General features: G+C 40.7%; 2 protein-coding genes across 19 annotated transcripts in view; one reads left to right on the top strand and one right to left on the bottom strand.

Moving 5' to 3' along the window:
* RAD51B (RAD51 paralog B) overlaps positions 1-23,985 on the bottom strand; it is a 799,436-nt gene that overhangs the window by 332,318 nt on the left and 443,133 nt on the right. The gene's annotated exons all lie outside the window — the stretch shown is intronic.
* On the top strand, positions 15,733-16,017 carry LOC112128764 (small nuclear ribonucleoprotein G-like). The gene has a single exon (XM_054530780.2). The coding sequence runs from the start codon at positions 15,754-15,756 to the stop codon at positions 15,940-15,942; it is 189 nt and encodes a 62-aa protein (XP_054386755.2). The 5' UTR covers positions 15,733-15,753; the 3' UTR covers positions 15,943-16,017.

Raw genomic sequence — 23,985 nt, 5'->3', positions numbered from 1 at the left:
GGGCATGGTGGCTCACGCCTGTAATCCCAGCACTTTGGGAGGCCGAGGCGGGTGGACCACCTGAGGTCAGGAGTTCAAGACCAGCCTGGCCAACATGGTGAAACCCTGTCTCTACTAAAACTACAAAAAATTAGTCAGGCGTGGTGGTGCACGCCTGTAATCCCAGCACTTTGGGAGGCCGAGGCGGGTGGACCACCTGAGGTCAGGAGTTCAAGACCAGCCTGGCCAACATGGTGAAACCCTGTCTCTACTAAAACTACAAAAAATTAGTCAGGCGTGGTGGTGCACGCCTGTAATCCCAGCTACTCGGGAGGCTGAGGCAGGAGAATCGCTTGAACCCGGGAGGTGGCGGTTACAGTGAGCTAAGATCATCACGCCATTGCACTCCAGCCTAGGCAACAAGAGCAAAACTCCATCTCAAAGGAAAAAAAAAAAAAAAAAAGGATGTCCTGGCTAAAGGCAGATCACACTTGAGGCACAAGCCCTACTGCCAGATGCCAAACAGGTTTTTAGTCTCTGATACTGGCTTGGAAATGGCCTCCTGGAACACTGTCCAAATGGGAAACGTGAAGCTTTCAGGACTCAGTCGCTAGAGAGGATGGTGAGGCATATATGCTGCGCATTGGCTAAACTGCCCAGTACAACTGCATGTGGGTGCTAGACTATAGTTTTTCTCCCTCATTTTCAGGTAGCTATTTGTCGCCTCTCATATGACATCATTAATAAGAATAACCATGTCATTTTACACGTATATGGTACTTTGTACTTTTCAGGGTATGTTCACAGAATGGTCTTAGCTGATCCTCAATGCAGAGTGAGGGGAGCTGGGAAGTGACTGAAGCAGCTGTCCTGGGTTAGGAGGGTGGATTCTGGAGTCAGATCCCCTGGGCTTCCATCTCAGCTCCACTGCCTACTAGTTGTAGATTATTTATTCCACACCTACTCAGGTAGATTATTTAATGTCTCTGTGCCTCACTTTCTTCAGCTGTATAATTGGCATAGCAATCTTACCTATTTAAGGATAAATGAGTTAGCATATAAAGCACTTAAGACAGTGCCTAACACATATTAATATTATCCTTTTACTTATTATTCTATTGCGTTCAATTATTCCAATAGGAAAACCAAGGCTTATAACATTCTCGTTCTAATTTCTCTATTTCTCATGGTTTACCCACCCCAAATGCCCCAGTCTGAAACAGCCTCCTTTACTCTGTAAATTTCCATCTTTGAAGGGCCAGTTCAAATCCCACCTTTTCCATGAAATCTTTGCTAACTATTCTAGCCCTAACTTTTCTCTCACTTCTTAATACTCATACTTTATTTCTTTTTCTTTTCTTTTTATTTTTTTTTTTTGAGGCAGGTTCTTGCTCTGCTATCCAGACTAAACTGCAGTAGTGCAATCACGGCTCACTGCAGCCTTAAACTCCTGAGCTCAAGCGTTCCTCCCACCTTAGACACAAGAGGAGCTGGGAACAGAGGCATGCACCACCACACCCAGCTAATGTTTTATTTTTTGTAGAGACGGAGTTTCCCTACGTTCCCAGGCTGGTCTCAAACTCCAAGGGTCAAGTGATCCTCCTGCCTTGGCCTCCCAAAGTGCTGGGTTTACAGGTGTGAGCCACCTTGCCCTAGATAATACCCTGACTTTAGAATCAATACCAAGTAACTTAGTACAAGACTTTTTATGTCATTTGTGTTATCCTTCTCTCTCTACGGTGCACATTTCATGAGATTTTATGTGTTTCTACATCTCTAACCCTGTTCTAAAGGAGTGAAGGAGGAAGAGAGGAAACTCACGTTCACTAAGCATTTCCTATGTGTCAGATCCCTACCAATTGCTTGAGATATGTTGGCTTATTTTATCCTCACAACTCAGTGAGGTAAACGTTATCATCCTGGTTGTAAAGATGAGGAAACTGAAGTTCAAGAAGTTGAGGCATTTCCTGAGACCAAATAGCTGGCACATGGGAGCACCAGACTCAGACCAGGTCTACCTGGCTCTCTAGTCTATCATATAAAAAGTTCTCAATATGAAAACTCATGGTCCCATGGATATTTGTGGATTAATTTCCTCAGAATAAGGCATTCACTGATATCAGATTAACCAAGTCCCATTTGTTTAATGCAAAATCATTCATAAAGAAAAAACTGTATAAAATGTTTAAGTATAAAACAAATTTTGAGTAGCAAGAAGAAACCAGTCAACTGTTAGAATTCTGTTTGTTAGAGTTGGAAACACTGAGTCTTCAGGCGGGAGGAACTATGCTCCAGTAGGTCCGGCAAGGGAAAGGACACAGACTCCTGGGTTCTATTTCTGTCTTGGCCACCAACCACTCTGCTAATATTTTCACTTCTGCTGAAATGTGATGATGAGAGTTTCAGAAGATTGGTTGTCACATAAGAACAGAATAAGAGCAGGCAGTTAGCTGGTTAAATGTGGAAGAGCCACAAACAACACTGGGATCTGGAATAGGAGTTCACAGGTGGGAGAAATTCCATTTGGGCATTTGTCTTCTCAGTTTCACTTCAACGCACAGAGAGCAGCATGAGTCTGGAACCAGTCTTAAATATATGTGATGATAGTATCTGTGTTTTCAAATGCATACCTCTAAAATTAAAGGTCTTTAGTTTAAGAAATATTTTATTGTTTTTCCTATTTGAAATGATATTTGTATTTATTTTTCAGATGGGTTACTCTGTACAATGGTAGTGCTAAATAAGAAAAAAAATAATTAATTCTTAATATATTTGGGAACCAGCTCATGAAGTGTATTAGTGCCTCTATAACCTGACAGAGGTCCTGGCCTTATGTTAAAGACACAGCTAGGATAGAGGTGGTAGGGCCAGGGGTTTGTCTTTGGTCTTTGAAGTCATCTAGCCAAGAGGCCAGGCTGTTTAACGACTGGTAACTGAGGAGGGTTTATGGCTGTTCCTGCAGTCCTTCAAGGTATACCATGATCCCTTTGAAAAAAGGGACACAGAAGCTGGAAACACTGACTACCAATCCTACATACCTAAAGTCCCACTGAATTCAGAATCCTGGAGTTCTGAGCAAATCTCGTGGAAGCCGTCCTGTCTCCATCAAGGCCTGGAAAGGGATCACTGCCGAGAACAGATGCCCACATGCTTTGGAATGAGAGGACAAGCAAGCTTTTTTCTGTCTGGTTATTGACAACACGGTGTTCCTTCTCGTGGACTCCTCCTGCCCTCCCCAGGACCACACTGAAATGACTAAATCTGCCTGTTGGCTCCAGTGAATCCAGTCAAATAAGTCAATTCTCTTTAAGTTTGTGGTCTCAACTCCTTGTTGGTTTATTGCAAAATTAAAGGGCATACAGAGTAGAACCATCAATCACTAACCAGCAGAGGAATAAGCTCTTTGTGGAATGTACTGAGAAGCAGGAAAGAAGAAAAAATGAAAAGAAACCTCATGAAATGGTCATTTGTTAGGAGAACAGAGAAAAAAAATCTGCATTTCACATGCAACATCATTTAGGAAAAGTCTTATTAAAGGTTTCCTATCTCACCAGGAGAGCAAGCACAGGAACGCAAACAAAAATCCCTCAAAATGACCTGCCATCTATTAGTGCTGGTTTCTTGTGGGTTTTGCTGTATTCCATAGACACAGCCTGAGATCATGTGGCCCAAGGGCTGGAACAGTGACTCAGCAGGCTCAGGACTGGGGAAAGGAGATGAGAAGCCACTGTTGTTTATTGCAAAACAAAACAAACAAACAAACAAACAAATGTAACTGGCTCTTTCAGCCCTCTACCGCATGCTGACCTTCCCTTAGCACCCCTTTATTTAAAGTACCCAGTGCCATGTGTTACTTGGAATTTTTAACAAATGCAGTTTGATCAGGGTGAAAAGTGAAGAGCATTACATATTCTGCAAAGAAAACTAACATTTACTGGGTACCCAGTGAGTATCAAACACCATGTTCAGTGCCTTAGTTACAGACCTCCTTTCATCCTCATCGTAACCCCATGAGGTAGGTGACATTATTCCTCTTTTAAGGATAAAGATATTAAGTGACTTGCCTGGCTTGCAGCAAGCAGCAACATCAATGTGACTACAAAATCACTTCTTTCAAATAGATTCACCATTTCAAGCATGGCACCAGGAAAACTACTATGTGGCATTCTAAATCCTTCTGGAAGAAATGAAATTGGTAGTACTGGAAATAGCATAAGGGTAACTCACCAGCTGTGTCTACCTTGTACATTTTTTTCTCTAGGGCAACTAGTATTGCCTATTTTATAGGAGAGAAAAGCAAGATGCCAAGAAGTGTAGGAACTTTCTGGTACTGGTAGGCAAAAGAGCCAATAGAACACAGCATGTCTCTGGCTGGGCGCAGTGGCTCACGCCTGTAATCCCAACATTTTGGGAGGCCGAGACGGGCAGATCACTTTAGTCCAGGAGTTCAAGACCAGCCTGGCCAACGTGGCAAAACCCTGTCTCTACCAAAAATACAAAAATTAGCTGGGCATGGTGGCACGCGCCTATAGTCCCAGCTATTTGGTAGGCTGAGGCACACGAGAGAATTGCTAGAACCCGGGAAACAGAGGTTGCAGTGAGCCGAGATCATGCCACTATACTCCAGCCTGGATGACAAAGCGAGACTCTGTCTCAAAAACAAACAAAAAAACCCCCCACAACATACCTCTGATTCTCACCTGTGGCAAGACGTAGCCTTTGAAATACTATGGTAATAGATAAGAATTATTTACATTGCTTTAAAATAATGAAGGGGCCATATATATAATATACACATTTATATGAATATAAAATTTCATCTGAACATCTTTATCAACATCAATAAGGTATACATTATATCTCTTTCCGTATCAGAGAGAAAAAGTGACTTGCCTAAAGTTTACAGCATATAAATGGGCCTAAACCCAAGTCTGACTCCATATCTCATGGTCTTTACACTCCTTGATCCTGAAGGGGATCCCGGGCACCTCCCAGAAAGAGGCAGACTGATGGTGAAAGAATAACCTCCATGAGAAAGCTAGGTCTTAATGGCTTTCTGAAATAAAGATGAGCTGCTTGTGAATTGTTACGTCCTGTGGAAATGGATCTTGGCTTCTCCTTTTTCTCTATATAGGTTTGACTAGTAATAATAGCATTAGGACCTATGCTGTCTCTGAGGGTTGTCGTCCATTACTAATGTGAGGCTCCTTGTAAGTGCTGGTTATGGTTTATGAGTAGTGGTCCCCTTCATTAATTCAGCCAAAGAGCTTCCAAGAGAGGACTATGGAAGTAAGAAGTGAGAGAAACCCATACCTGGGACTAAGGAGATTCAGGGTGAGATTGCAAGGAGGTTAAAGAGTAAAGTTTATATTTAAGGCCTCCTTCCCTAACACTCACCATGTTCTCTCTGTCCTGAGTACTCCATAAGCTTTGTACACTCATCTTTCCAAGTGCAGCTAAAAGTGGGACCTGCTCCCCGATATCCTTTTCCCAGTAGCCAGTACTACCTCGGAGGGCTTTGAGGGCCCAAGACCCCATCCTTGTACCATCCACCACTGCTCATAAATCTACACAGTCCTTTCTTCCCTCTTTCTGATGAACTAAGTCTTAAATACGTCTTACAGATGACTTTTGCTACAGAGCTGTGTATTTTTCAGGGAGGGCACCTGCTGACATACCAAATGCACTAAAGCAGCGGCTGTGAAGTGGTGGAGACGGGTTTTGAATCTAGTTCTTCTCACTCCAGTTCCATACTAATTCCCCTACACATTCTTTTCCTTCCTCTTCTGAAATAGAAAACCTGGCTCAACATGTGACCGACAGACTCCCCTGTAGATATTGGAAGCATAGTTGAAATAAAAGCTGAATATCTCAGAAAATAAAATTACTCAAGTAATTATTAAAATTAAAAATGTTATGAAAATACTTATTAAATACAAATCATGGTTAAAACAAAGATAAGACTGATATTTTTCTGTTAAAAAAAAGAAGTAAAATGAGTATGCAAATGAGCTAAAATGAAACGTAGCAAGTAACCCATGAAAAGAGGATGGATGGGAAGCTAGGAGATGGGAAGGTATGACTTCTCAATGAGAGACTCAGGGGAGGAGTCATTTGATCTGGGCCTTGAAAGAAGGGCCCAGTTTGGACATTGAGAGTTATGTGGAAGGTCATTCTAAATGGCAGAAGAGGCCCCTATATTATGATAATTTGGATCTGCAGAGTATTTCAGAGGAGGAACTCTGGAATACTGGAAGTCATTAACAAGGTGACCAATCTGTCTCTTCCTATAATAACAGCACAGGTATTTATACCAGGGATTCATCTGTCTCAAAAAAGGAGCTCTTTGAAAAGCATGAAAACAGGCTCCCAGCTGGGAGACACTGGAGAGGACTTCCTTCTCCTGTTCACCTGCATCTCATGTCTGCATGACCCAACTTTATGGGAAGTAGAGGCAAGATGTCTACATAATCTCCTCCTACCACTGAACTTGGTTCCTACAGGACAGGTTCTTGCAGTAAAGACAAAAAAATAGAAATAACATGTCAGCTGAGAATTCAAGGGTGTGTGTGTGTGTGTGTGTGTTTGTGTGGAGAGCTAAGTTTCAAACTGTATTTAGAAGCTAAATTCTGCTACAACACATCAAAGAATATCAGGTCCCATTACAGAGGAAAGGAAAAGCCCTAATTTGCATGCAACAGGGTTTAGGAAAAATTTTTATGAAAGACTTCTCTAAGGGGGTAAACACTAAAACAAAACAGCAACCAAGAAGTCCTCAAATGACTGTGTGACTGTGTGTCATCCATGCGTATCCTGATAGCTTCTCGCCAATTCCCTCGCAGGCAGGAGAGACCCCACTGGACTTCAAAATTTTCCTACCCTAGAGAAAGGAGGCATTATAAACCAAAGCAGAGTCCCCTTATTTGTTCCACTACTTTTTTTCTTAAGTCCACTTCTTCTGCCAGTTACTTTTCAACATGACTGACAAGAATGCTTTCCACTTTTCCATTATGTTTTCAAAGCCAACAGCAAAGCTCAACTAAAGGTTCAAATAAAAATTTTAATCAATACAGAATGAAAGGACAGAATATGTGTCTCATAATGGGTGCTAAAACCAGCAGGTGAAAAGTTGACAGAAATCTTGGTCATGGGAAGATCAGACTGCCACTATCCCAAACCACTGATCAACTTAATCACCATTAAAGGTGATATAGTCAGACATTATTGCCTTGTGACATGATAAAATAGGAAGTACTGGCACCACCTATAGAGTGTTTTTGCCTAAAAAGAAAAAACAAAACAAAACAAAACAAAACCCTCTAAACCCTAATCTAATCAAACCTTAGCAGCAACTACCAGTTTATGGGAAATATAAGATCTAGAAGAACAAGTTAAAAGGACATGGTGAAGAAGCCATCAGCCAAATCTAGAATGTAGGGCATTTGATATCCAATTTCTCCAAATAATTAATGTCACAAATAAAAGGAGAGTAAGGAAGTATTTCTGACATTAATTATGAATTATTTGTGACATTATTTGTGACATTTATTATTTTATTCTGGGAAGTACTCCAGAACAAAAGAAAGTAAAAGGATATAACAACCAAATGCAATTTATGGACCTTATTTAGGTCCTTATTTAAACTAATCAACTGTAAAAGGATATCTTTGAGACAATCAGGGAAATCTGATTATGGGCTGGGTATTAGATGATATTAATGAATTGTTAATTTTGTTAGGTGTAGTAAAGGCAAGGCATTATGGTTTCATATGCCCTTATCGATTTAAAGATAGGAGATGTGGGTAGAGAAATGTGTGTTCCAGAGAGAAATTTAAAAATGCAAACAAGAAAGGAAGGAAGGAAGGAAGTAAATGTAATCATGGTACATTTTGTAGCTCTGCCATGAATGCTTACATTGTCACAGTAATGTAAATATTAACTGAATATTATGATATAATCATACTGGAAAAAAAAGGGGAAGAGTGAAACGGAAGGAGAGAATGGTGTAAGTATCCTATGGTCATCGTCCATAGAAAACATGAGATAATGTCTAAAATAGAAAAATTAAGAAACAGCAATTCAAGCATATCAGTTAGAAATGTGGGGGTCACTAGTAGAATCAACAACAAGAGATTTGAAAGTGGCTGCTCCCAAAGCGTAAGAAGCAAAGGAGAGTGGGGAAATTGGGGCAGGAAACTGGTTTTCAGTACAAATCCATACTACTACTAGATTTGTAAAACAATATACATGTTTTATTCTGATGAAAAATAAAATTTAAATAAAAAATAATATGTATAACAGGATATGGGGAGGAAGTCCGTCAGCTAAAAAATTATATATAAAGTATAGCCTGGCATGGAGGCTCACACCAGTAATCCCAACTACTCAGGATGCTGATGGGAGAGGATCGCTTGAGCCCAGGAGTTCAAGGCTGCAGTGAGCTATAATTGCACCACTATACTCCAGCTCTGTATGACAGAGTGAGAGCACATCTCTAAGAAAAAAAAGAAAAATGATGGCAGTGCTTTTTCCAAACCTAACCAGGGTCACCAGGAAGCCCTGTGTGACCACTCAAGTGGTCATCTAACAGACAGATCTGCACTGTGGAGGTGGAACAGCAGGCTAACAGGGCCTGATAACATAAGCATCTGAATCACTTAACTCCCCTCATATCAATTATCTACTTACCAAGCAACTGTCCAATAATTTGATTTGTCACTTAATTTGCCTTAAAGGGGAACTTAGGCAAGCCTATCCAGTGCACAGAACAGCTTAATTTTGCACTGTAGGATCAATAATTTGGCATTCTATTTCTATAGCTCAGCCTGGTCCGGGAGCTTTGGGACCAAGAACAGGGCCAGGTTCACCTGAGAGTAATAGGCTTTTGGCCAAAAGCTGATCATCAGGCAAAAAACACCTTGGGAGACTTCCTGACTCTGGATAGCAGCCTCCTCCTGCTCAGGAGCTGCCCTAACCTTAGTGTCCTCATCACGCTACCTTAAGCAAAATCATAACCACCAGGTAATCTCAGTTATTTCCCTACATTACACTAAATAATTGAGAGACAATTGTGTCTGACCACTTTTAGGAAGACACAGTGGTCACTCGTGGCTCTTTCAAGCAAAGATATTCTTCAACAGTTGCTTTCAGGACCCCACAGGACATCATGGGCAGAAGCTGAAGTTCTAGAACTTTTAAAATATAGAAAGTGTTGGGCCGGGCGCAGTGGCTCACGCCTGTAATCCCAGCACTTTGGGAGGCCGAGGCGGGCGGATCACGAGGTCAGGAGATCGAGACCATCCTGGCTAACATGGTGAAACCCCGTCTCTACTAAAAATACAAAAAAAAAGCTAGGCAAGGTGGCGGGCGCCTGTAGTCCCAGCTACTGGGGAGGCTGAGGCAGGAGAATGGTGTGAACCTGGGAGGCGGAGCCTGCAGTAAGCCGAGATCATGCCACTGCACTACAGCCTGGGTGACAGAGAGAGACTCCATCTCAAAAGAAAAAAAAAAAAATATATATATATATATATAAAGTGTTTATAAACTTAAAATACCATGGTAATAGAACATTTCAATTTTTTTATAAAGAAAACATAATAATAAGTATTATTGAGTACTTCCAAAGTGCTCTTTAAATGTAGTATCTCATTTAATCTTCACAAAGCCCTATGGTATAGGATCATTCTATTTGTCATATATATTTATTTATTTACAAAGGTGGAAAATAAGATATGGCAATATTGAATAATTTGGTCAGGGTCATACAGCAGAATGGAGCAAGGATTCACAACTGGGTTGTCCACTTAGTGGGTGTGGTTCTCAGCAGCAGTGAAGTGTCTTGCTGAGACTCACACAGCAAATGAGAAGTAGAGCCAGGAAGAGGCATCTCTTGTCTTTTACTACAAGTCTGCAGAAGGAAGTGGAAGGCAATGAAACCCTTGAGACATAATAATCTCCCCTAACTACAGCCACTACAGCCAATTCCATTAGCTCCAAACCAGCTGAGCAAATGCTCGAGTTATATTAAGCCCCCACAGTGATCACCTGGTGAAGAAATGGCTCTGTGCAACTGCATCCAAAAATTAGAAATTAAGTTCTGAAATCATAACAGAACTGTCGGTGACAGGGCAAAAAGTGTGGCACATAAAAATTGCTTGCTGTTTCATTTTCGAGTTGAAACAAGTATCTCACAAAGATAATTTCAAGCATTTGCCTTACTTCCCCCTGGAGAAAGGAGAACACAAGGAAAATGGTAAATTTAGGAGGTTCCCAGAGTTCTAATAAAGTTGTCCTTCATTTATTATCAAGGCTACCATTTATTGAGCAATTACTATGATGTGTGAGCAATAAAGCTAAGCACCTTTCAAACATTATCATCATCGTCATCTTCAATTAGTTAGTCTCTTGTTATGAGTTGATCAGTCTGCTAAGCACTACGCAGAGATTACCTCCTTTAATCCTGGCCATTCTCCTGTGAGGCAGGCCATAGTATTTTATATCCATTGGACAGGTAAAGAAAATGAGCTTAGAGGGCTTATAAAAATTGTATAAGGTAATGGGAGAGCCATAACTTGAAGTTAAAGCCCAGAACCAATATCCATTGGACGATAAAGCCTTGCTTCTTACCTACCATGCTGTATTGCCTATTTATCTTTTTTTTTTTTTTTATCTTCACAACACACTTTCAAGGTGCTATAATATTCATTTTATAGATGAGAAAAATGAGTCTCAGAGAGGTTAAATCACTTTCTAAAGACACACAGCTGGTAAGCAGCAAAGCTGGGATTCAAACCCAGGCTCGTTTTACTCCAAAGCCCAAGCTTTTCATCACTACACTACAGTATCTGTCTTTTCACTGGGATGTCAGTGAGTTCAATTAATAAATATTTATCAAAGCCTTACTATGCACCAAGCACTGCTGTAGGCAATTGGGATACAATGTGAATAAAACAGACAGAAATCCTTTCCTGTAGTTCACATTCTAGTGGTGGGAGGCAGACAATAAACGTAATAAATGACAAATGATGCACTATGTCAGAAAGTGATCATTACTATGGGAAACAAACTAGGGTAAGGGAGATTTAGCTTAAGGTGTGGGAATAGGTTGCAATTTTAAACAAAGTGGGCGGCAGAGGCTTCATGGGAAAAAGAAATATGAACATAGAGTTAACGAAGCAGAGGACAGCACGCATATGAATATCCAGTCAGTTCTATATCTCTTCAACAGAAATTTGTAAAGAGAAATCCTTTAACATCTTATCTCATGTACAAATATGAAGGAAGCAGAAAAGTTAAAAAGCCAAGGGCCTGGGCTTTGTCCCCTAACTTGCAAAAATGCATACTGCAAGGAGATAAAAAAAAAATACACACATAGCTCATCTGCCATAAAAGATGGAAATGGTAAGGTTGGTAGCTGTATCTAGGCAAAGAAAAAAAAGAGAGAGAGAGAGAGCTAAATATTTTACCTATCAAGAATTAGCTCCCAAGGTCAGTAGCCTTTCCCAGGCAATCTGGGTGATGTCTTCATCAAGCTCTCAGTCTACAGATGTTAACATTATAAAACTATTCCCATAAAATTACACTGCATAACAGCCAAAGACTGGCTGAACCCCTGTGACCCAAACGTGCTATCTCCAGAAAAACCAACAAGGCAAGCTATATTACACTTTCCACGAGTACACAAAGCCTAGACTATTCTGAGTAAAAGTTCATTACTTGGAGAGTTCAGCCTAAGATTGTGGGAAATTACAGAAATAATCTCTTCATCCAAATAAAAAAAGAACTCCTCTATTAGGAAAGATCCTGAAAATGTATCCCTCTATTCCAGACTTTCTAATAAGGAAAAATTAAGGCTAGACACTGAATTTTGGTGCTTTGCCTCCTCTATGAATGGCCTTCAGTGAACCATCTGCTCCTTACAGGTCACAAACAAATTTTATTGGCCATATCTGAGGATACAGCAACATATATTCTATAGCGCTTCTCCTGTTTTGGGCTGGATCGCAGGGCATGTAACAAACTAAAGGAATTGAAGAAGCAGAACTGCCTAGTGAGAATAATGGAAGTTAAGGTTGCAAAGTTATCGCAAAGTTATTCCTAGGGTTAGTATTAGTAAAGTATTACATGACTATCTGAAATTTATTTCTATTTTTGATTTCCTTGTTGACCCTTTGGAAAAAGAGAGTGGTTCTATAGTAGCTGTTTCCAATTAGCAGTTGTGCATGACCAGAAGCTTCAGATCAAGTGAGTCAACCAGGACCTCAATCCAAGGCCTGTGTTCCACTACTGGACAACAGCCCTTTTCATGGTACAGATTCCACCAAAGAGAGACAAAGGAAGAGAGGGAAGCAAAAGCCAGGAGAGAGGTAAATAACTTCCAATTCAATCCCTCATTGAGTCCACATATGTTTACTGAGCAACCACTGGGGAACAGGCGTTGTTCCAGCTTCTGGGTAACAACGGAGAACAGGACTAAGACAACCTCTTTCTGCCCTTGTAGAGTGAGAACCCCTAGTCAGGGTCCAACAGTAAACAAGAAAACCAGGAAATGAGCAAGGCAGTTTCAGATATGATGAGTGATGTGAGGAAATAAAATATTGGGTATAGATACCGACAGGACAGTCAGGGGAGTCCTGTCTGAGACAGGACATTCAGGCTGAGATCTGAGTGACGATCCTGGGGTAGCACAGAGTTCAGGGCAGAGTCCCAGGCAGGGGAGATGAGTAGAAAGGTCCTAAAGAGAAAGATGCTTACGATGCCCTGGGAACCCAGAGTAGATCAGCATGGCTGGAGTTACTACAAGAGGTGGTCAGAGCAGTGGGCAGGGCTGAGCCAGGCAGTGCCTTGGAGGCTGGCACCCAGCCTTGGGTTTGGTTGCAAGAGTGTGGGAGACCACTGGTGGCTCTGAAGCAGGAGACTGACATGATCTGGTTTATGTTTTAAAATGTGCTGATTGTGAGGAGTCAAACACCAACATTTAATCCTCCCACGAAGGCACAGCTTTTGTGTTCTTTGTAACACGCTTAAAATATTCATGAGTGCTCAGTCCCTCTTGGCTGGTGGGGGGGAAAGAAATTATACACCAAAGCTCTTCTTCTTCAGGCCACTGAGGGTTGGGAGAAGCAGAGAGACAGAAACACTGGGCCCCAAAGACATGCTGGCAGGGTGGCCCGTCTTCTCAGCGTGGCCAAGGGTGGCGCCTGAGGGGAGAAGGTGTCTGATCACACTGTGGCTGCTACAGTTGAATCTGAACAGTAGCAGTGGCACCAAAGCAGAATATTTCTGGTTGGAAACACTTTCAAACAGAATTCCAGTTCATCTAAGGCAGGATGTGGTCTCATTCTATCAGTCAGTAAGTACTTATTACATCTCTACTAAATGCAGTCTAGGAACAAACAAAGATGAAAAAGTGAATGCTGTGTAAATTAAAGATGCTCTGTGCCTTTGAGGATTTGAAAGTCTCATGCAGAAGATAAGACAAAAGAGGGAAAATATCCACAGTGGTACACACAGCTATCTTCACATATATGTAGATATTTAGAGAGAGCGCTAAAACCCAGATCTTTTGATTCCTAGTTCATCACTATCTCAGGTGAACAAATCCACAAAGCCCATAGTTTATGATTCTAATTGTGATGAGATGTGAACAAACATTTTGCCAGGAATCCGTAACTCCCACTATTACCCCCAATAAGACAAAGGTCATCCACAAACAGCCACTTGGCAGAATCCACTTCAGCAAATTCAATCTCTTCCAACCCACCACCAGTTTCACTTCCCTGTGGGGAAGATACAAAATGTACATGGGAGGAAGTGAGAGTGACGTGCTGGTGATCAGTTGTCTTTTCTGAAAAAGTGCAATCTACACAATGATATATATGTATACACAGAGGCAAATGGCTGCATGATGTGTATGTATGGGTGTATGTGCACACATATATGCATTTTAATAGCTCATTCAAGAAAAATAAGCAGGACCTGGATATGTTAGGTGTCCGAAGTGACAGTTCCCAGAATGGTAGGACAAAATTGACCTGGCTTCTCTAGCCAGCAGGAAATGCAATTCTCTTCCTGCTGCTCAAGGAGAAATGTTAGAACTCCATCAGAGGCTTTATGTTAGTCTCTCCTAGCAACTCTATTTCTAATAAAAATGGCATTTAGGTCACTTACTTAAAACAACAGTGATTTATAACTGCAGCTGAGAACTGCATGGAAGTCTGCAGCACATTATTTGACATCTGAAAACTTTGGTTTTATCTGTGTAAAATGAGAACCATAAAACTGACAATCCCAGAATCAGGACAGGGAAGCTTCAGCGTGAAATAAATTGTTTAATTATGACAGAGCATGGTGAAAACAGCAGCCACTAACATTTTTATATGATATCCATACACAAAGTGATATGATTAATCTGATGTTAACTCAGATATATCAACCCAATAGATTATAATCCTCTATTGTCAGCTAGAGAGACACAAAATGAAGTTATGGGCCCATAAGCAAAATATTTTGAAAATAAGTTCCCTTACGGGTTTGAGGACTGTCCTTCAAGGGTCTCTATACATACTATGGGAGTTCTGGCATAATCCCTCTACAAAGTGGCCCATATCTAGAAGTACTGGTCTTTTTATTAATATTAGTGTTTGCCAAATAACCAATCAAACCTTACACACAAATTCTTTCATTTGAAAGAATTCTAGAAGACTAATTCTTTCATTTGAATCTCCCAGTGGTAAACATGTTCTCTTTGACATCATCTCTTTGATGTTAAATGCAATGACATTAAAGTATGTTTCTAGATTTGCATAAAGGAATTTTTTTCATATAATACCATACGTATTTGTCTTACCCCAGTTGTGCAAATTGAGGTATGTTTTTAATATCTGCGGTTGTCATGGTTTTCCTATTATTAGGGCTACTCTGGGGATTTGAATCAGCTGGATTGTTCAACTTCAGAGCTCAAAACCAAAAGAGCAAGAATTTCCAAAAAGCAAAAAAAGTATTGTCTTTGCGGAAAGCACAATACTCTTCCCCTTTTCAAGTTGCTTTTTACCTATCTGAAGAACACCAGGCCATCAGAGGCAATGCACTGGGTTAGACTTACAAGTCAACTTTTCAGGAGAAACAGCACCTAGAGAGAGCTCAAGGTTTGGTCTCCGACTTTAGAGCTGATTCGGAATTCTGATTCTGTTTTCCTAGAAGATGAGCCCTACATCTCTGTAACTTTTTGCGTAATGTATAGAACTACATAAATAATTGGTGTGCTGATATTTTTGATAAAACAATAATGTTTATATATTTTTACAGCACTTTACAAAGTGTTTTCATATTTATTATACATTTGAGGCACAGCCTTGTAAGGCTGGTACTACTATCATCCCTATTTTATAGAGATGTCAGAGTCACCAGGAATACATGTAATTTGTCAAAAGACACTCAGCTCTTAAGTAGTAGAGTCAGAATTTGATCTCATAGTCTGTCCTCTATTCATTTGTACCTCATTCCCTGTGATAACTTTGCTTAGCTCAAAAAGCCATCGCCCTTCCAGGGAAATGTTGGGACTCAGAACAGGATACCCCTAAATATGGCACCCTGGCATACCAAGCATTTTAAGCTAAAGGACATTGGAAAACCACAGAAGCAGGAAGGTCACTCTCTGACCTTCTCTTGCCTTTCCCTCTGAAGCAGGCCATAAAATAATTTTCTGACCTACCTTCCCTAAAAGTAGGTCTTAAGATCTTCATTCCAGATCTGTGAGCCCGCGGAGTATACACCATGAGCAAAGCTCACCCTCCCGAGTTGAAAAAATTTATGCACAAGAAGTTATCATTGAAATTAAATGGTGGCAGACATGTCCAAGGAATATTGCAGGGATTTGATCCCTTTATGAACCTCGTGATAGATGAATGTGTGGAGATGGCGACTAGCGGACAACAGAACAATATTGGAATGGTGGTAATATGAGGAAATAGTATCATGATGTTAGAAGCCTTGGAACGAGTATAAATAATGGCTGTTCAGCAAAGAAACCCACGTCCTCTCTCCATAGGGCCTGATGTAAAAATTAGGTCATGTACATTTTCATATTAGACTTTTTGTTAAATAAACTTTTGTAATAATCAAAAAAAAAAAAAAAAAAAAAGATCTTCATTCCAGAGGGGTCCTACCCTATACTTGGAAGCCATCCAAACAAACAGGCCTTGCAAAGTTCTCCCTAGTTGATTACCATTAGATCATACTCTGTGGTCCTCCAATCACACTTCTGTATGACTAGCCATATAAATACACAGTTTTCCCTGGGTCTTTGGGTCATTTCTAAGGGCTTCAGTGTCACATAAAACTCTGTTAAATAAATTTGTTATGCTTTTTGCTTGTTACTCTGCCTTTGCTATAGGGTTCAGTAATGAACCTTGCAATAGGTGAGAAAAAGACATTACTTCTTCTAACCCTACAGTTCCTGGTGCCCAAACAGGAACCTAAAGCCTGCCCCCAACAGTGCAAACACCAATCACTTGCCAGGCAAGGACTGCTCAGGGGTAGGGATACAAATAAAGAACAAATTTGATGGGAACATCCATCTATAAACCCAGTGCATGCACTTAATCCAATTTAATAGTGCTACATCTTATTAAATGTGCATTTCCAACACGGCTACATTTATAATTCATGTTATAAATGAGCACAATTATATTTATCTCTCTCTCAAAATGCCAACCATCTACTAGAGTGAATTGTTTTCTTCCTCTGTGCTACTTGATTCATACCAACAGAATAGCATTTATCATATTATTATATTATACATTTAGTTATGTTATTTTTATTTTTTATTTTTTGAGACAGAGTCTCACTCTGTTGCCCAGGCAGGAGTGCAGTGGTATGCGATCTCGGCTCATTGCAACCTCCGCCTCCTGGGTTCAAGTGATTCTCCTGCCTCAGCCTCCCGAGTAGCTGGGATTACAGGCACGTGCCACCACGCCCAGCTAATTTTTGTATTTTTAGTAGAAATGGGGTTTTACTGTATTGGCCAGGCTGGTCTTGAACTCCTGACCTCAGGTGTTCCACCTGCCTCAGCCTCCCAAAGTGCTAGGATTACAGGTGTGAGCCACCGCGCCTGGCCGACAGTCAGTTATTTTTATACCAGTCTGCCCCACTGGTCTGGGAGCATCTTAAAAACAAGAACCATGTCCCATTCATTTTGAGCATAGCACTTGGTACGCCTTAGATCCTGAGGAAATGATTGCTGAATACTCTAGGGGACCTAACATTTATTTGTGATATACTTAGCCATAAATGAGTAATAAATCTTAAGAGACCAAACTTTACTAAGGCCAAATCACTGTCTGAAACATACAGTAACTCTGCTATTATAATTCTAGCTCTGAATCCAGTTTAAGAATTCTGTCTGAACTACTGATAAATGTTTATCATAGGTTGGTAAGGGTCTATTCACTCCAGACATCAAGGTAATAGTAAGCCCTAATGGTAAAGTGAATTGGATACAGGATAGGAAGCCAAAATCTAAGATTATCCTACTCATTCCAAGACATCTGGTCACTTGATCAGTATTCTACCTAAGCCACTTGACCTAGATTATACCATTTATTTCACATTAAACCCTATGGGAAGTATTATACGCTATTTCAGAGGCACAGTTCCCTATTCCATGTTTTTCTACTACACAATGCAGCCTCCATGCATTTCCCTTTAGTTTGGAATAGGTAATATCCAGGAAAGGCAGATGAGAAATGGTGAAGAAGGAAATTAAACACAATGCTGACCCCTCTCTCTCACTCTCTGCCATCCACTTTTCTTAGATCCTAAAAGCTTCTGACATCTCATTCAGCACTCTCTAATCCCCCTAAATGAGTTTCTACTAATCTCTTTTCCGATTAAAATAATCCCTGCTCAACGTCCTACTCCGTATAACTATCTCAAGGCTCCATAAAAGTCATAGTAACAAATTTGTATCTACTTTACCTTTACTACCTTTCCTAGCCTCTAAAAAACTAAATACCCTAGGAGATGCCTCCTGTACTTCTGGCATTCCACCAAAATAAATGAGGTCCCAGATAACTCCAAAGCATCTCTCACTGGCTTACCCCAAATCTTGTCACAAACCCCAGGCCATTCAAAACACTAGCTACTCAGAAAACTTTCTCTTCTACTCTGGTAAATTCCATCACCAAGCTTATAAACCTTGGATACCGTCAGGAGTCTGGCTCCATTCCTGCCTATAAGTCATCCCTAACCCCAGTCATAGAATTCTTAGAAGTCTAGAAACTTTTTAGGCATTCCTATTTCCTTTAGAGTAGTCCCAAATGGGATAGGCATGTTGACCAACATGACAACCCTACCCCTGAGTACCAGCTAGTCAAAACAGTCCTGCTAATTTAACAGCCATAGTCCTGAATAAACACGATCCTCACCCCTGTTTTAAGCAATAGGAGTTCCTAGAGCTCTATTGTTTTCAGTGAATTCTGAGGAAGTGGGAAGGAAGGACCATAGATTAGAGGGTATGTTTACAGAGCCATCTCAAGAGTCTGGCAAAGTGGGATGATAGTTCATTTTTGTGTTTTGGGGGCCTTGGCCATTCCCAGAAGAGAAAAGTGTAAGGCAGTTAGAAGACAAGCACCAAAATGGTGAAATTTACATATAAAATAAATTTGCTGTTGACTCCTCTTTGCATACTGCTTTTTGGCATCCCTTTAACCTACTATACATTGTTCGTGATTTCTGCATTCTAGTTTCTGATGATCAAGGTTGCTGTTAGTGTTTATTTAAACCAGATGTTTTCCACAAGAAAATGTCAGATGAGGTGGAAGGGCTAGGCCATTATGAAAGAACATAGGCCTTACAACTTTCCTCTTCCCAGAGACTGCTGATTTGACTCAAGTTTCCGAATTGAAAGTCTGACATATTCATTTTTACTTATAGAAAAGTGTAGCTTTGTGTGTTCAAACAAGAACTAATGTCAGAAAAAAAGCATTATGAAATATACTTATCTTTACTGTATAGGTAACTAATGTTAATTACATAAATCTAAAAATGTAAAATTAGAATTAAGTATTGATAAAGAATATTATTATGAAATCAGATTTAAGTTCTAAGACCTTGTTTAATTTTTTGTTGCCAATATGTTGCTAACATCACTGGGACTGTCTGTCCTGGGAGCCCTCACCTGCCTCATCCCTTATACGTGGTGATTTTCCGTTTTCACTCCTCAGGTCTTCCCCGGCTTCTATAAAACAAGAAATTCTGCTTTTTACATAAGCTTCTTAGAACTGAGTTTTTGTCATATGTAACAGAGTCTTGAGTAAAATGTTGTATTAAGCATTAGAATTTTTCGTATTCAAACTCTCTCGCCGGTTAGCAGTTTGTTCACAGGTCATCTGCAAAAGTTGTGGGAAAATGCTTGCAGGTATCCTGTTCCTTTCAGCCCTCACAAAGCATCAGGGTGGTCGGTATCATCTCTGATGTAAAGGAGGAAACTGAGGCTAAGAGACTTGCTCAAAAGACAAACAGCTACTGTGGGAGAGGAAAAGATTTATTTTTCCATGGCTGAGCCTCTATAATAAAAGCCATATTACCAAGAGAAAAGCATAACAAATTTATTTATAAATTTTATGTGACACAGGAGGCTTCAGAAATCAAGATCCAAAGAAACAAGTAAACTTAAGTATTTTTACACTTAGGTTTGATGAAGAGATGGATAGTTGTATAGAAGTATGATTGGAAAAAGGGGATATAACCTAATGGCAATAAACAAGAGGGAATTTAGCAAGGCCTGTTTGTTCAAACTCCTCTCTGAGTCCCTGTGTCTTCAGAGATAAGGACACTCCTTAGCTTCAGGAGAGAAGGGCAGGGGGAAAGTAAGAGAATGACCTTCCTGCTTCTGCAATTTTCACAAATGCCAGGCTTCATATTGTGGGGTAGTGTGTCCTGAACCCCATCACTACCAAGAGTTGTAGAGAAAATTCCAACCCAGGGAGATGTGACTTGGAATTCTATTAACCTCCTAAACAAACTGGGTCAGGGGGCAGGTGAAAATCCCACATCCATGAATACAAATTTCAACTGCACCTGGTAAAAACCTTAAGTACCGCATGGGGATGTGTTGTTTACCTTTCTTTACTACCAAATCAGAACATTTTCTGCATCTGATTAAACAAACTCTGCCTTGGGGTGGTAGGGTGGGTGAGAAGAGGGGAAGGGAATGCCTCCTAAGGTAGCAGGTGACAGGGGCTACAAGGGTGACCTTCCCTCTCTCATGCCAATATCTCAGGTCCCCTCAGCCATTGAATGATACTGCCCCAGCCACAAAACAACAAAAGGCAGACCTTGTTCTTAAACCTTGGATGCTAAATCCTCATGCCTTCTCCTCTTTCCACACTGCTACTCTTTCCTCCTATTCTGTCTACAACATCACAAATACACGTGTGTGCACACACACACATGCTACAACATTCACATGGAACAATACACAGTAAACGTTCCTATAAGGTGAAGGTACTCTAGGGAAAAAGGGCTATTATCCATCCAGTAGGGGTTACTCCTATTTACAAACTCTACCAACCCCATGGCTAGTATGGCTTTGAGCCCTGCATTTACTAGTGCAAACAGTCTCACCCAGGAACTCTCTCTCACCCTCTTCCCTACCTGACCCAGCGTCCCTGGCCTACTGTGCCCTGCCGCAGATTTCCTTGCTCCTCTGTCAAACCTCACAAGTTCCTTCTGTCTCACCTCTTTTCTTCTCACAAAATTCAGTAACAATCCTATACCTGTTACTGGTTTGGAGGCGAGGGGTGAATATGAGTCCCAGTTCTGCTCACTTTGGGATAAGCAGGGATTTAAAAATACCTCATATAGAGGGTTACATCTTACATGGGGATTGTATTCTGCAGTTGGCATGTAAGGCAAATTTTACATAGTCAAAATTACCCTGGAAAATCCCTTAAACCTCCCAATACAAAATATATGGTTTTGTAGTTGCAACGCTGCACAGTATATGGGTATATAGTGATATGAATAGCATATAATTAAAAGTACAAGTGCAAAATACGATTCTGCAGTATTTTTAATTATATACAAGAAAGAGAGAGTGCATAGTTGAACCTGAATACATTAAACGGGCGCTGATGCTACTCTTCTGTATCTTTCACCTCAACTCCCACAGTCTTTTCGCACACTTCTAAATAGGCTTAAGGGCTCCATTTACATGAAAAGACAGACAGCTCCGGGAACCTTTGAGGCCTTCTCTTAAGATACACAATCACCACAAAAGGAAAAGGGAGAGCATTCTTTCACACAGATCTCTTTTCCTGTTTTTGCCTTGTGGCAGGAACAAAAGAAGATTTCTGAAAGAGAAAGCCGGTAAAAACTGCAGGCCAATAACTTCTACACTAGGCTGTGAAAGATGCCCAATTTCAAAATGCTTCCTTAAGCTGCAACATCCACAGCACACAGCCTTGAGGAGGTGCAAGGGTCTTCGTGACCAATTGCCTTAAAGTCTTTGAAGGATATGAGACCTTAAGAAAAAATTGATTCTATGAAATCACGCACAATGAATTAAAAGGAGCATTCTAGCCCAAGTCTGAGATAAAACAAAGGTTAGATTAGGCATTTCAGAACTAATGGAAGATTAACAATTGTTGTGAATGTACTTAATGTACTTACTGTTTTTTAAGACCTTATTATCTAAGTATATCTTCAAATATGGCATCAGGTAATTGTTTACGTTAGCTGTTGAATGTTCCTCTAAATGTGAGAAAATCAGCTTATAGCATGATGGAGTGCAGAAAACGCTACCCCCAAATATGGAACCTTAGCACACTGAGTATTAAGCTGAAGGAAGTTAAGAAAACTGCAGAAGCAAAAAGATGTCTCTGACCTTCTCTCTTGAAGACCCTCATGAGACGGGTGTCTTGTACTATACCCAGACGGATGGAATGTTAAACACAGAGGCCAAGAAGAAACTAAACAAACAGGCTTTGCTAAGATCCCCCTAGTTTATCATCATTAGGTCTTACCTGCTTTTTGTCCAACTATACTTCTACATGACTGTCCATGCTTCATCAAACCTAACCATAAAAATACAGCTTTCCTTGGGTCTGGATCTTGATTTCTGAAGGCTCCTGCATCATGTAAAACTTTGGTTAAATAAATGTGCTATGCTTTTCTCTTGTTAATCTCCTTTGTTATAGAGGTGTCAGCCATGAAACTTGTGAGGTAAAGACATTACTCCCCTAGTATCTCTACCCCCGCTATCTTCCCCTCTCCCCACATACACACACAAACACACACACACACACACACACACACACACACACACACACAGTCTCTCAGCCACACTGGCCCTCTTTTTGTTCTGGGACACTCTAAGCTTGCTCCTATCCCAGAGCCTTTGCACCAGATATTTCTTTCTATTTGAATATGTTTTCCTCACTTTTCCCAAGACCCATGCTTCTCATGACTTAGGTCTCAGCTAATGCAACTCCTCCTCATAGAGGCCTCCTCTGATCACCCATTTTATAGCAGCCAGTCTCCACACCCCCCCATTATCACTTTCCTTAGTTTTATTTCCCTGGTCAAATATATCACCACCCAAAAATACCTTATATATTTGTTATTTTGTGTATTATCTGAATTCTTCCACTGGAATGAAAGCTCCTTGAGGACAGGACCTCTGTCTTTTTCACCACTTTCTCAATGCCCAACACATGCCTGGCCCAGAGTAGATGCCCAATAAATATATAATGAGGGAATAAATGACTCTCAGGCAAAACAGTGATATAGCCATAGCCATAACCATATCGCTGCTTGGTCCACAGTATCATGGTCAAGACACCATGCTTAACTGGTATCTGCTACCTAAGCACTAGAAAAGGGGCTAGGGTGGGAAATAAAGCATCATGAGCTCAACTTGCAGATCTGTGCTGACCCTTAATCTGCTATCTATCTTGCTTTGGGATCATACGAAATTATGGCCATTTATAACCACATGTGGCAGATTACCACTGGCTTTACACAGCTAACCTTGTCTAATTCTTCTTCAGTCTCTAAAAAAAGATAAATGCCATCTTGTTAAATTACATATGATAACCTAGCAAAAACTTCTGAGTACTCTATTTGTGCTCTGAGAGCTTTTATTTTTTATTTTAATTTATTATTATTATACTTTAAGTTCTAGGGTACATGTGCACAACATGCAGGTTTGTTACATATGTATACATGTGCCATGTTGGTGTGCTGCACCCATTAACTCGTCATTTAGCATTAGGTATATCTCCTAATGCTATCCCTCCCCGCTCCCCCCACCCCACAACAGTCCCCGGTGTGTGATGTTCCCCTTCCTGTGTCTTCACTCATAGGTGAGAATTGAACAATGGGAGCTTTTAAATCATCCTCCCTTGCTTTGCATTTCGTTCAAGAACGGGGGCCATGACAGGGCAGAGCTTTGTAGAAGCTGGAACTGGAGGCTGGACTTCAGCAGCAGGAATTTGCAGACCCTCATTCACTGACATGTCTCACAAATATGTCTGAGCAGCTTCTTTCAAGCCCACCTGCCACTGGCAAATTCTCTCCTTAGTTTCTGCCCTTGACTCAGTTGCTTAATTCTAGTCTAGTTAACCTTGACTAGGGACAGGTCACTCTGGTCTGAAAAATGACTACTTAGGCCACTGGCAGTGGAGGCTCCAGAATTTTTACACAGGAAGGCTCCTGCTCTTGATATTCTAGAAGATTCTTCTTTCTTTGCAGTAACTTTCTTGTCATCTGAGCTGGCTTGAGTGGGTGTTTATTCCTTAAGACCTCAGAAGTCTAAGTTAATACCAATGTGTGACAGAGGAAGAATAATGCTCTCTAGTAAACTATCTCATGGGGATGGTCATGACCTGCCCCCAAATAACAGGCAGTCTGTGGGAAGTCCTTGAGTGGCAATGTTGGAAAAGGTGCAGTGTTCATTAGTGTTCATTGTTTGATACCTTACATATGCACACACACACACCCTGT

Source organism: Pongo abelii, chromosome 15 (genome assembly GCF_028885655.2).
Source record: "Pongo abelii isolate AG06213 chromosome 15, NHGRI_mPonAbe1-v2.0_pri, whole genome shotgun sequence".
NCBI lineage: Eukaryota > Metazoa > Chordata > Mammalia > Primates > Hominidae > Pongo > Pongo abelii.
This window is presented reverse-complemented; position numbering and strand designations above follow the sequence as displayed.

Excerpts from the sequence above, each read along its gene's own strand:
- LOC112128764 (XM_054530780.2), top strand. The coding sequence starts at position 15,754 with ATGAGCAAAGCTCACCCTCCCGAGTTGAAAAAATTTATGCACAAGAAG.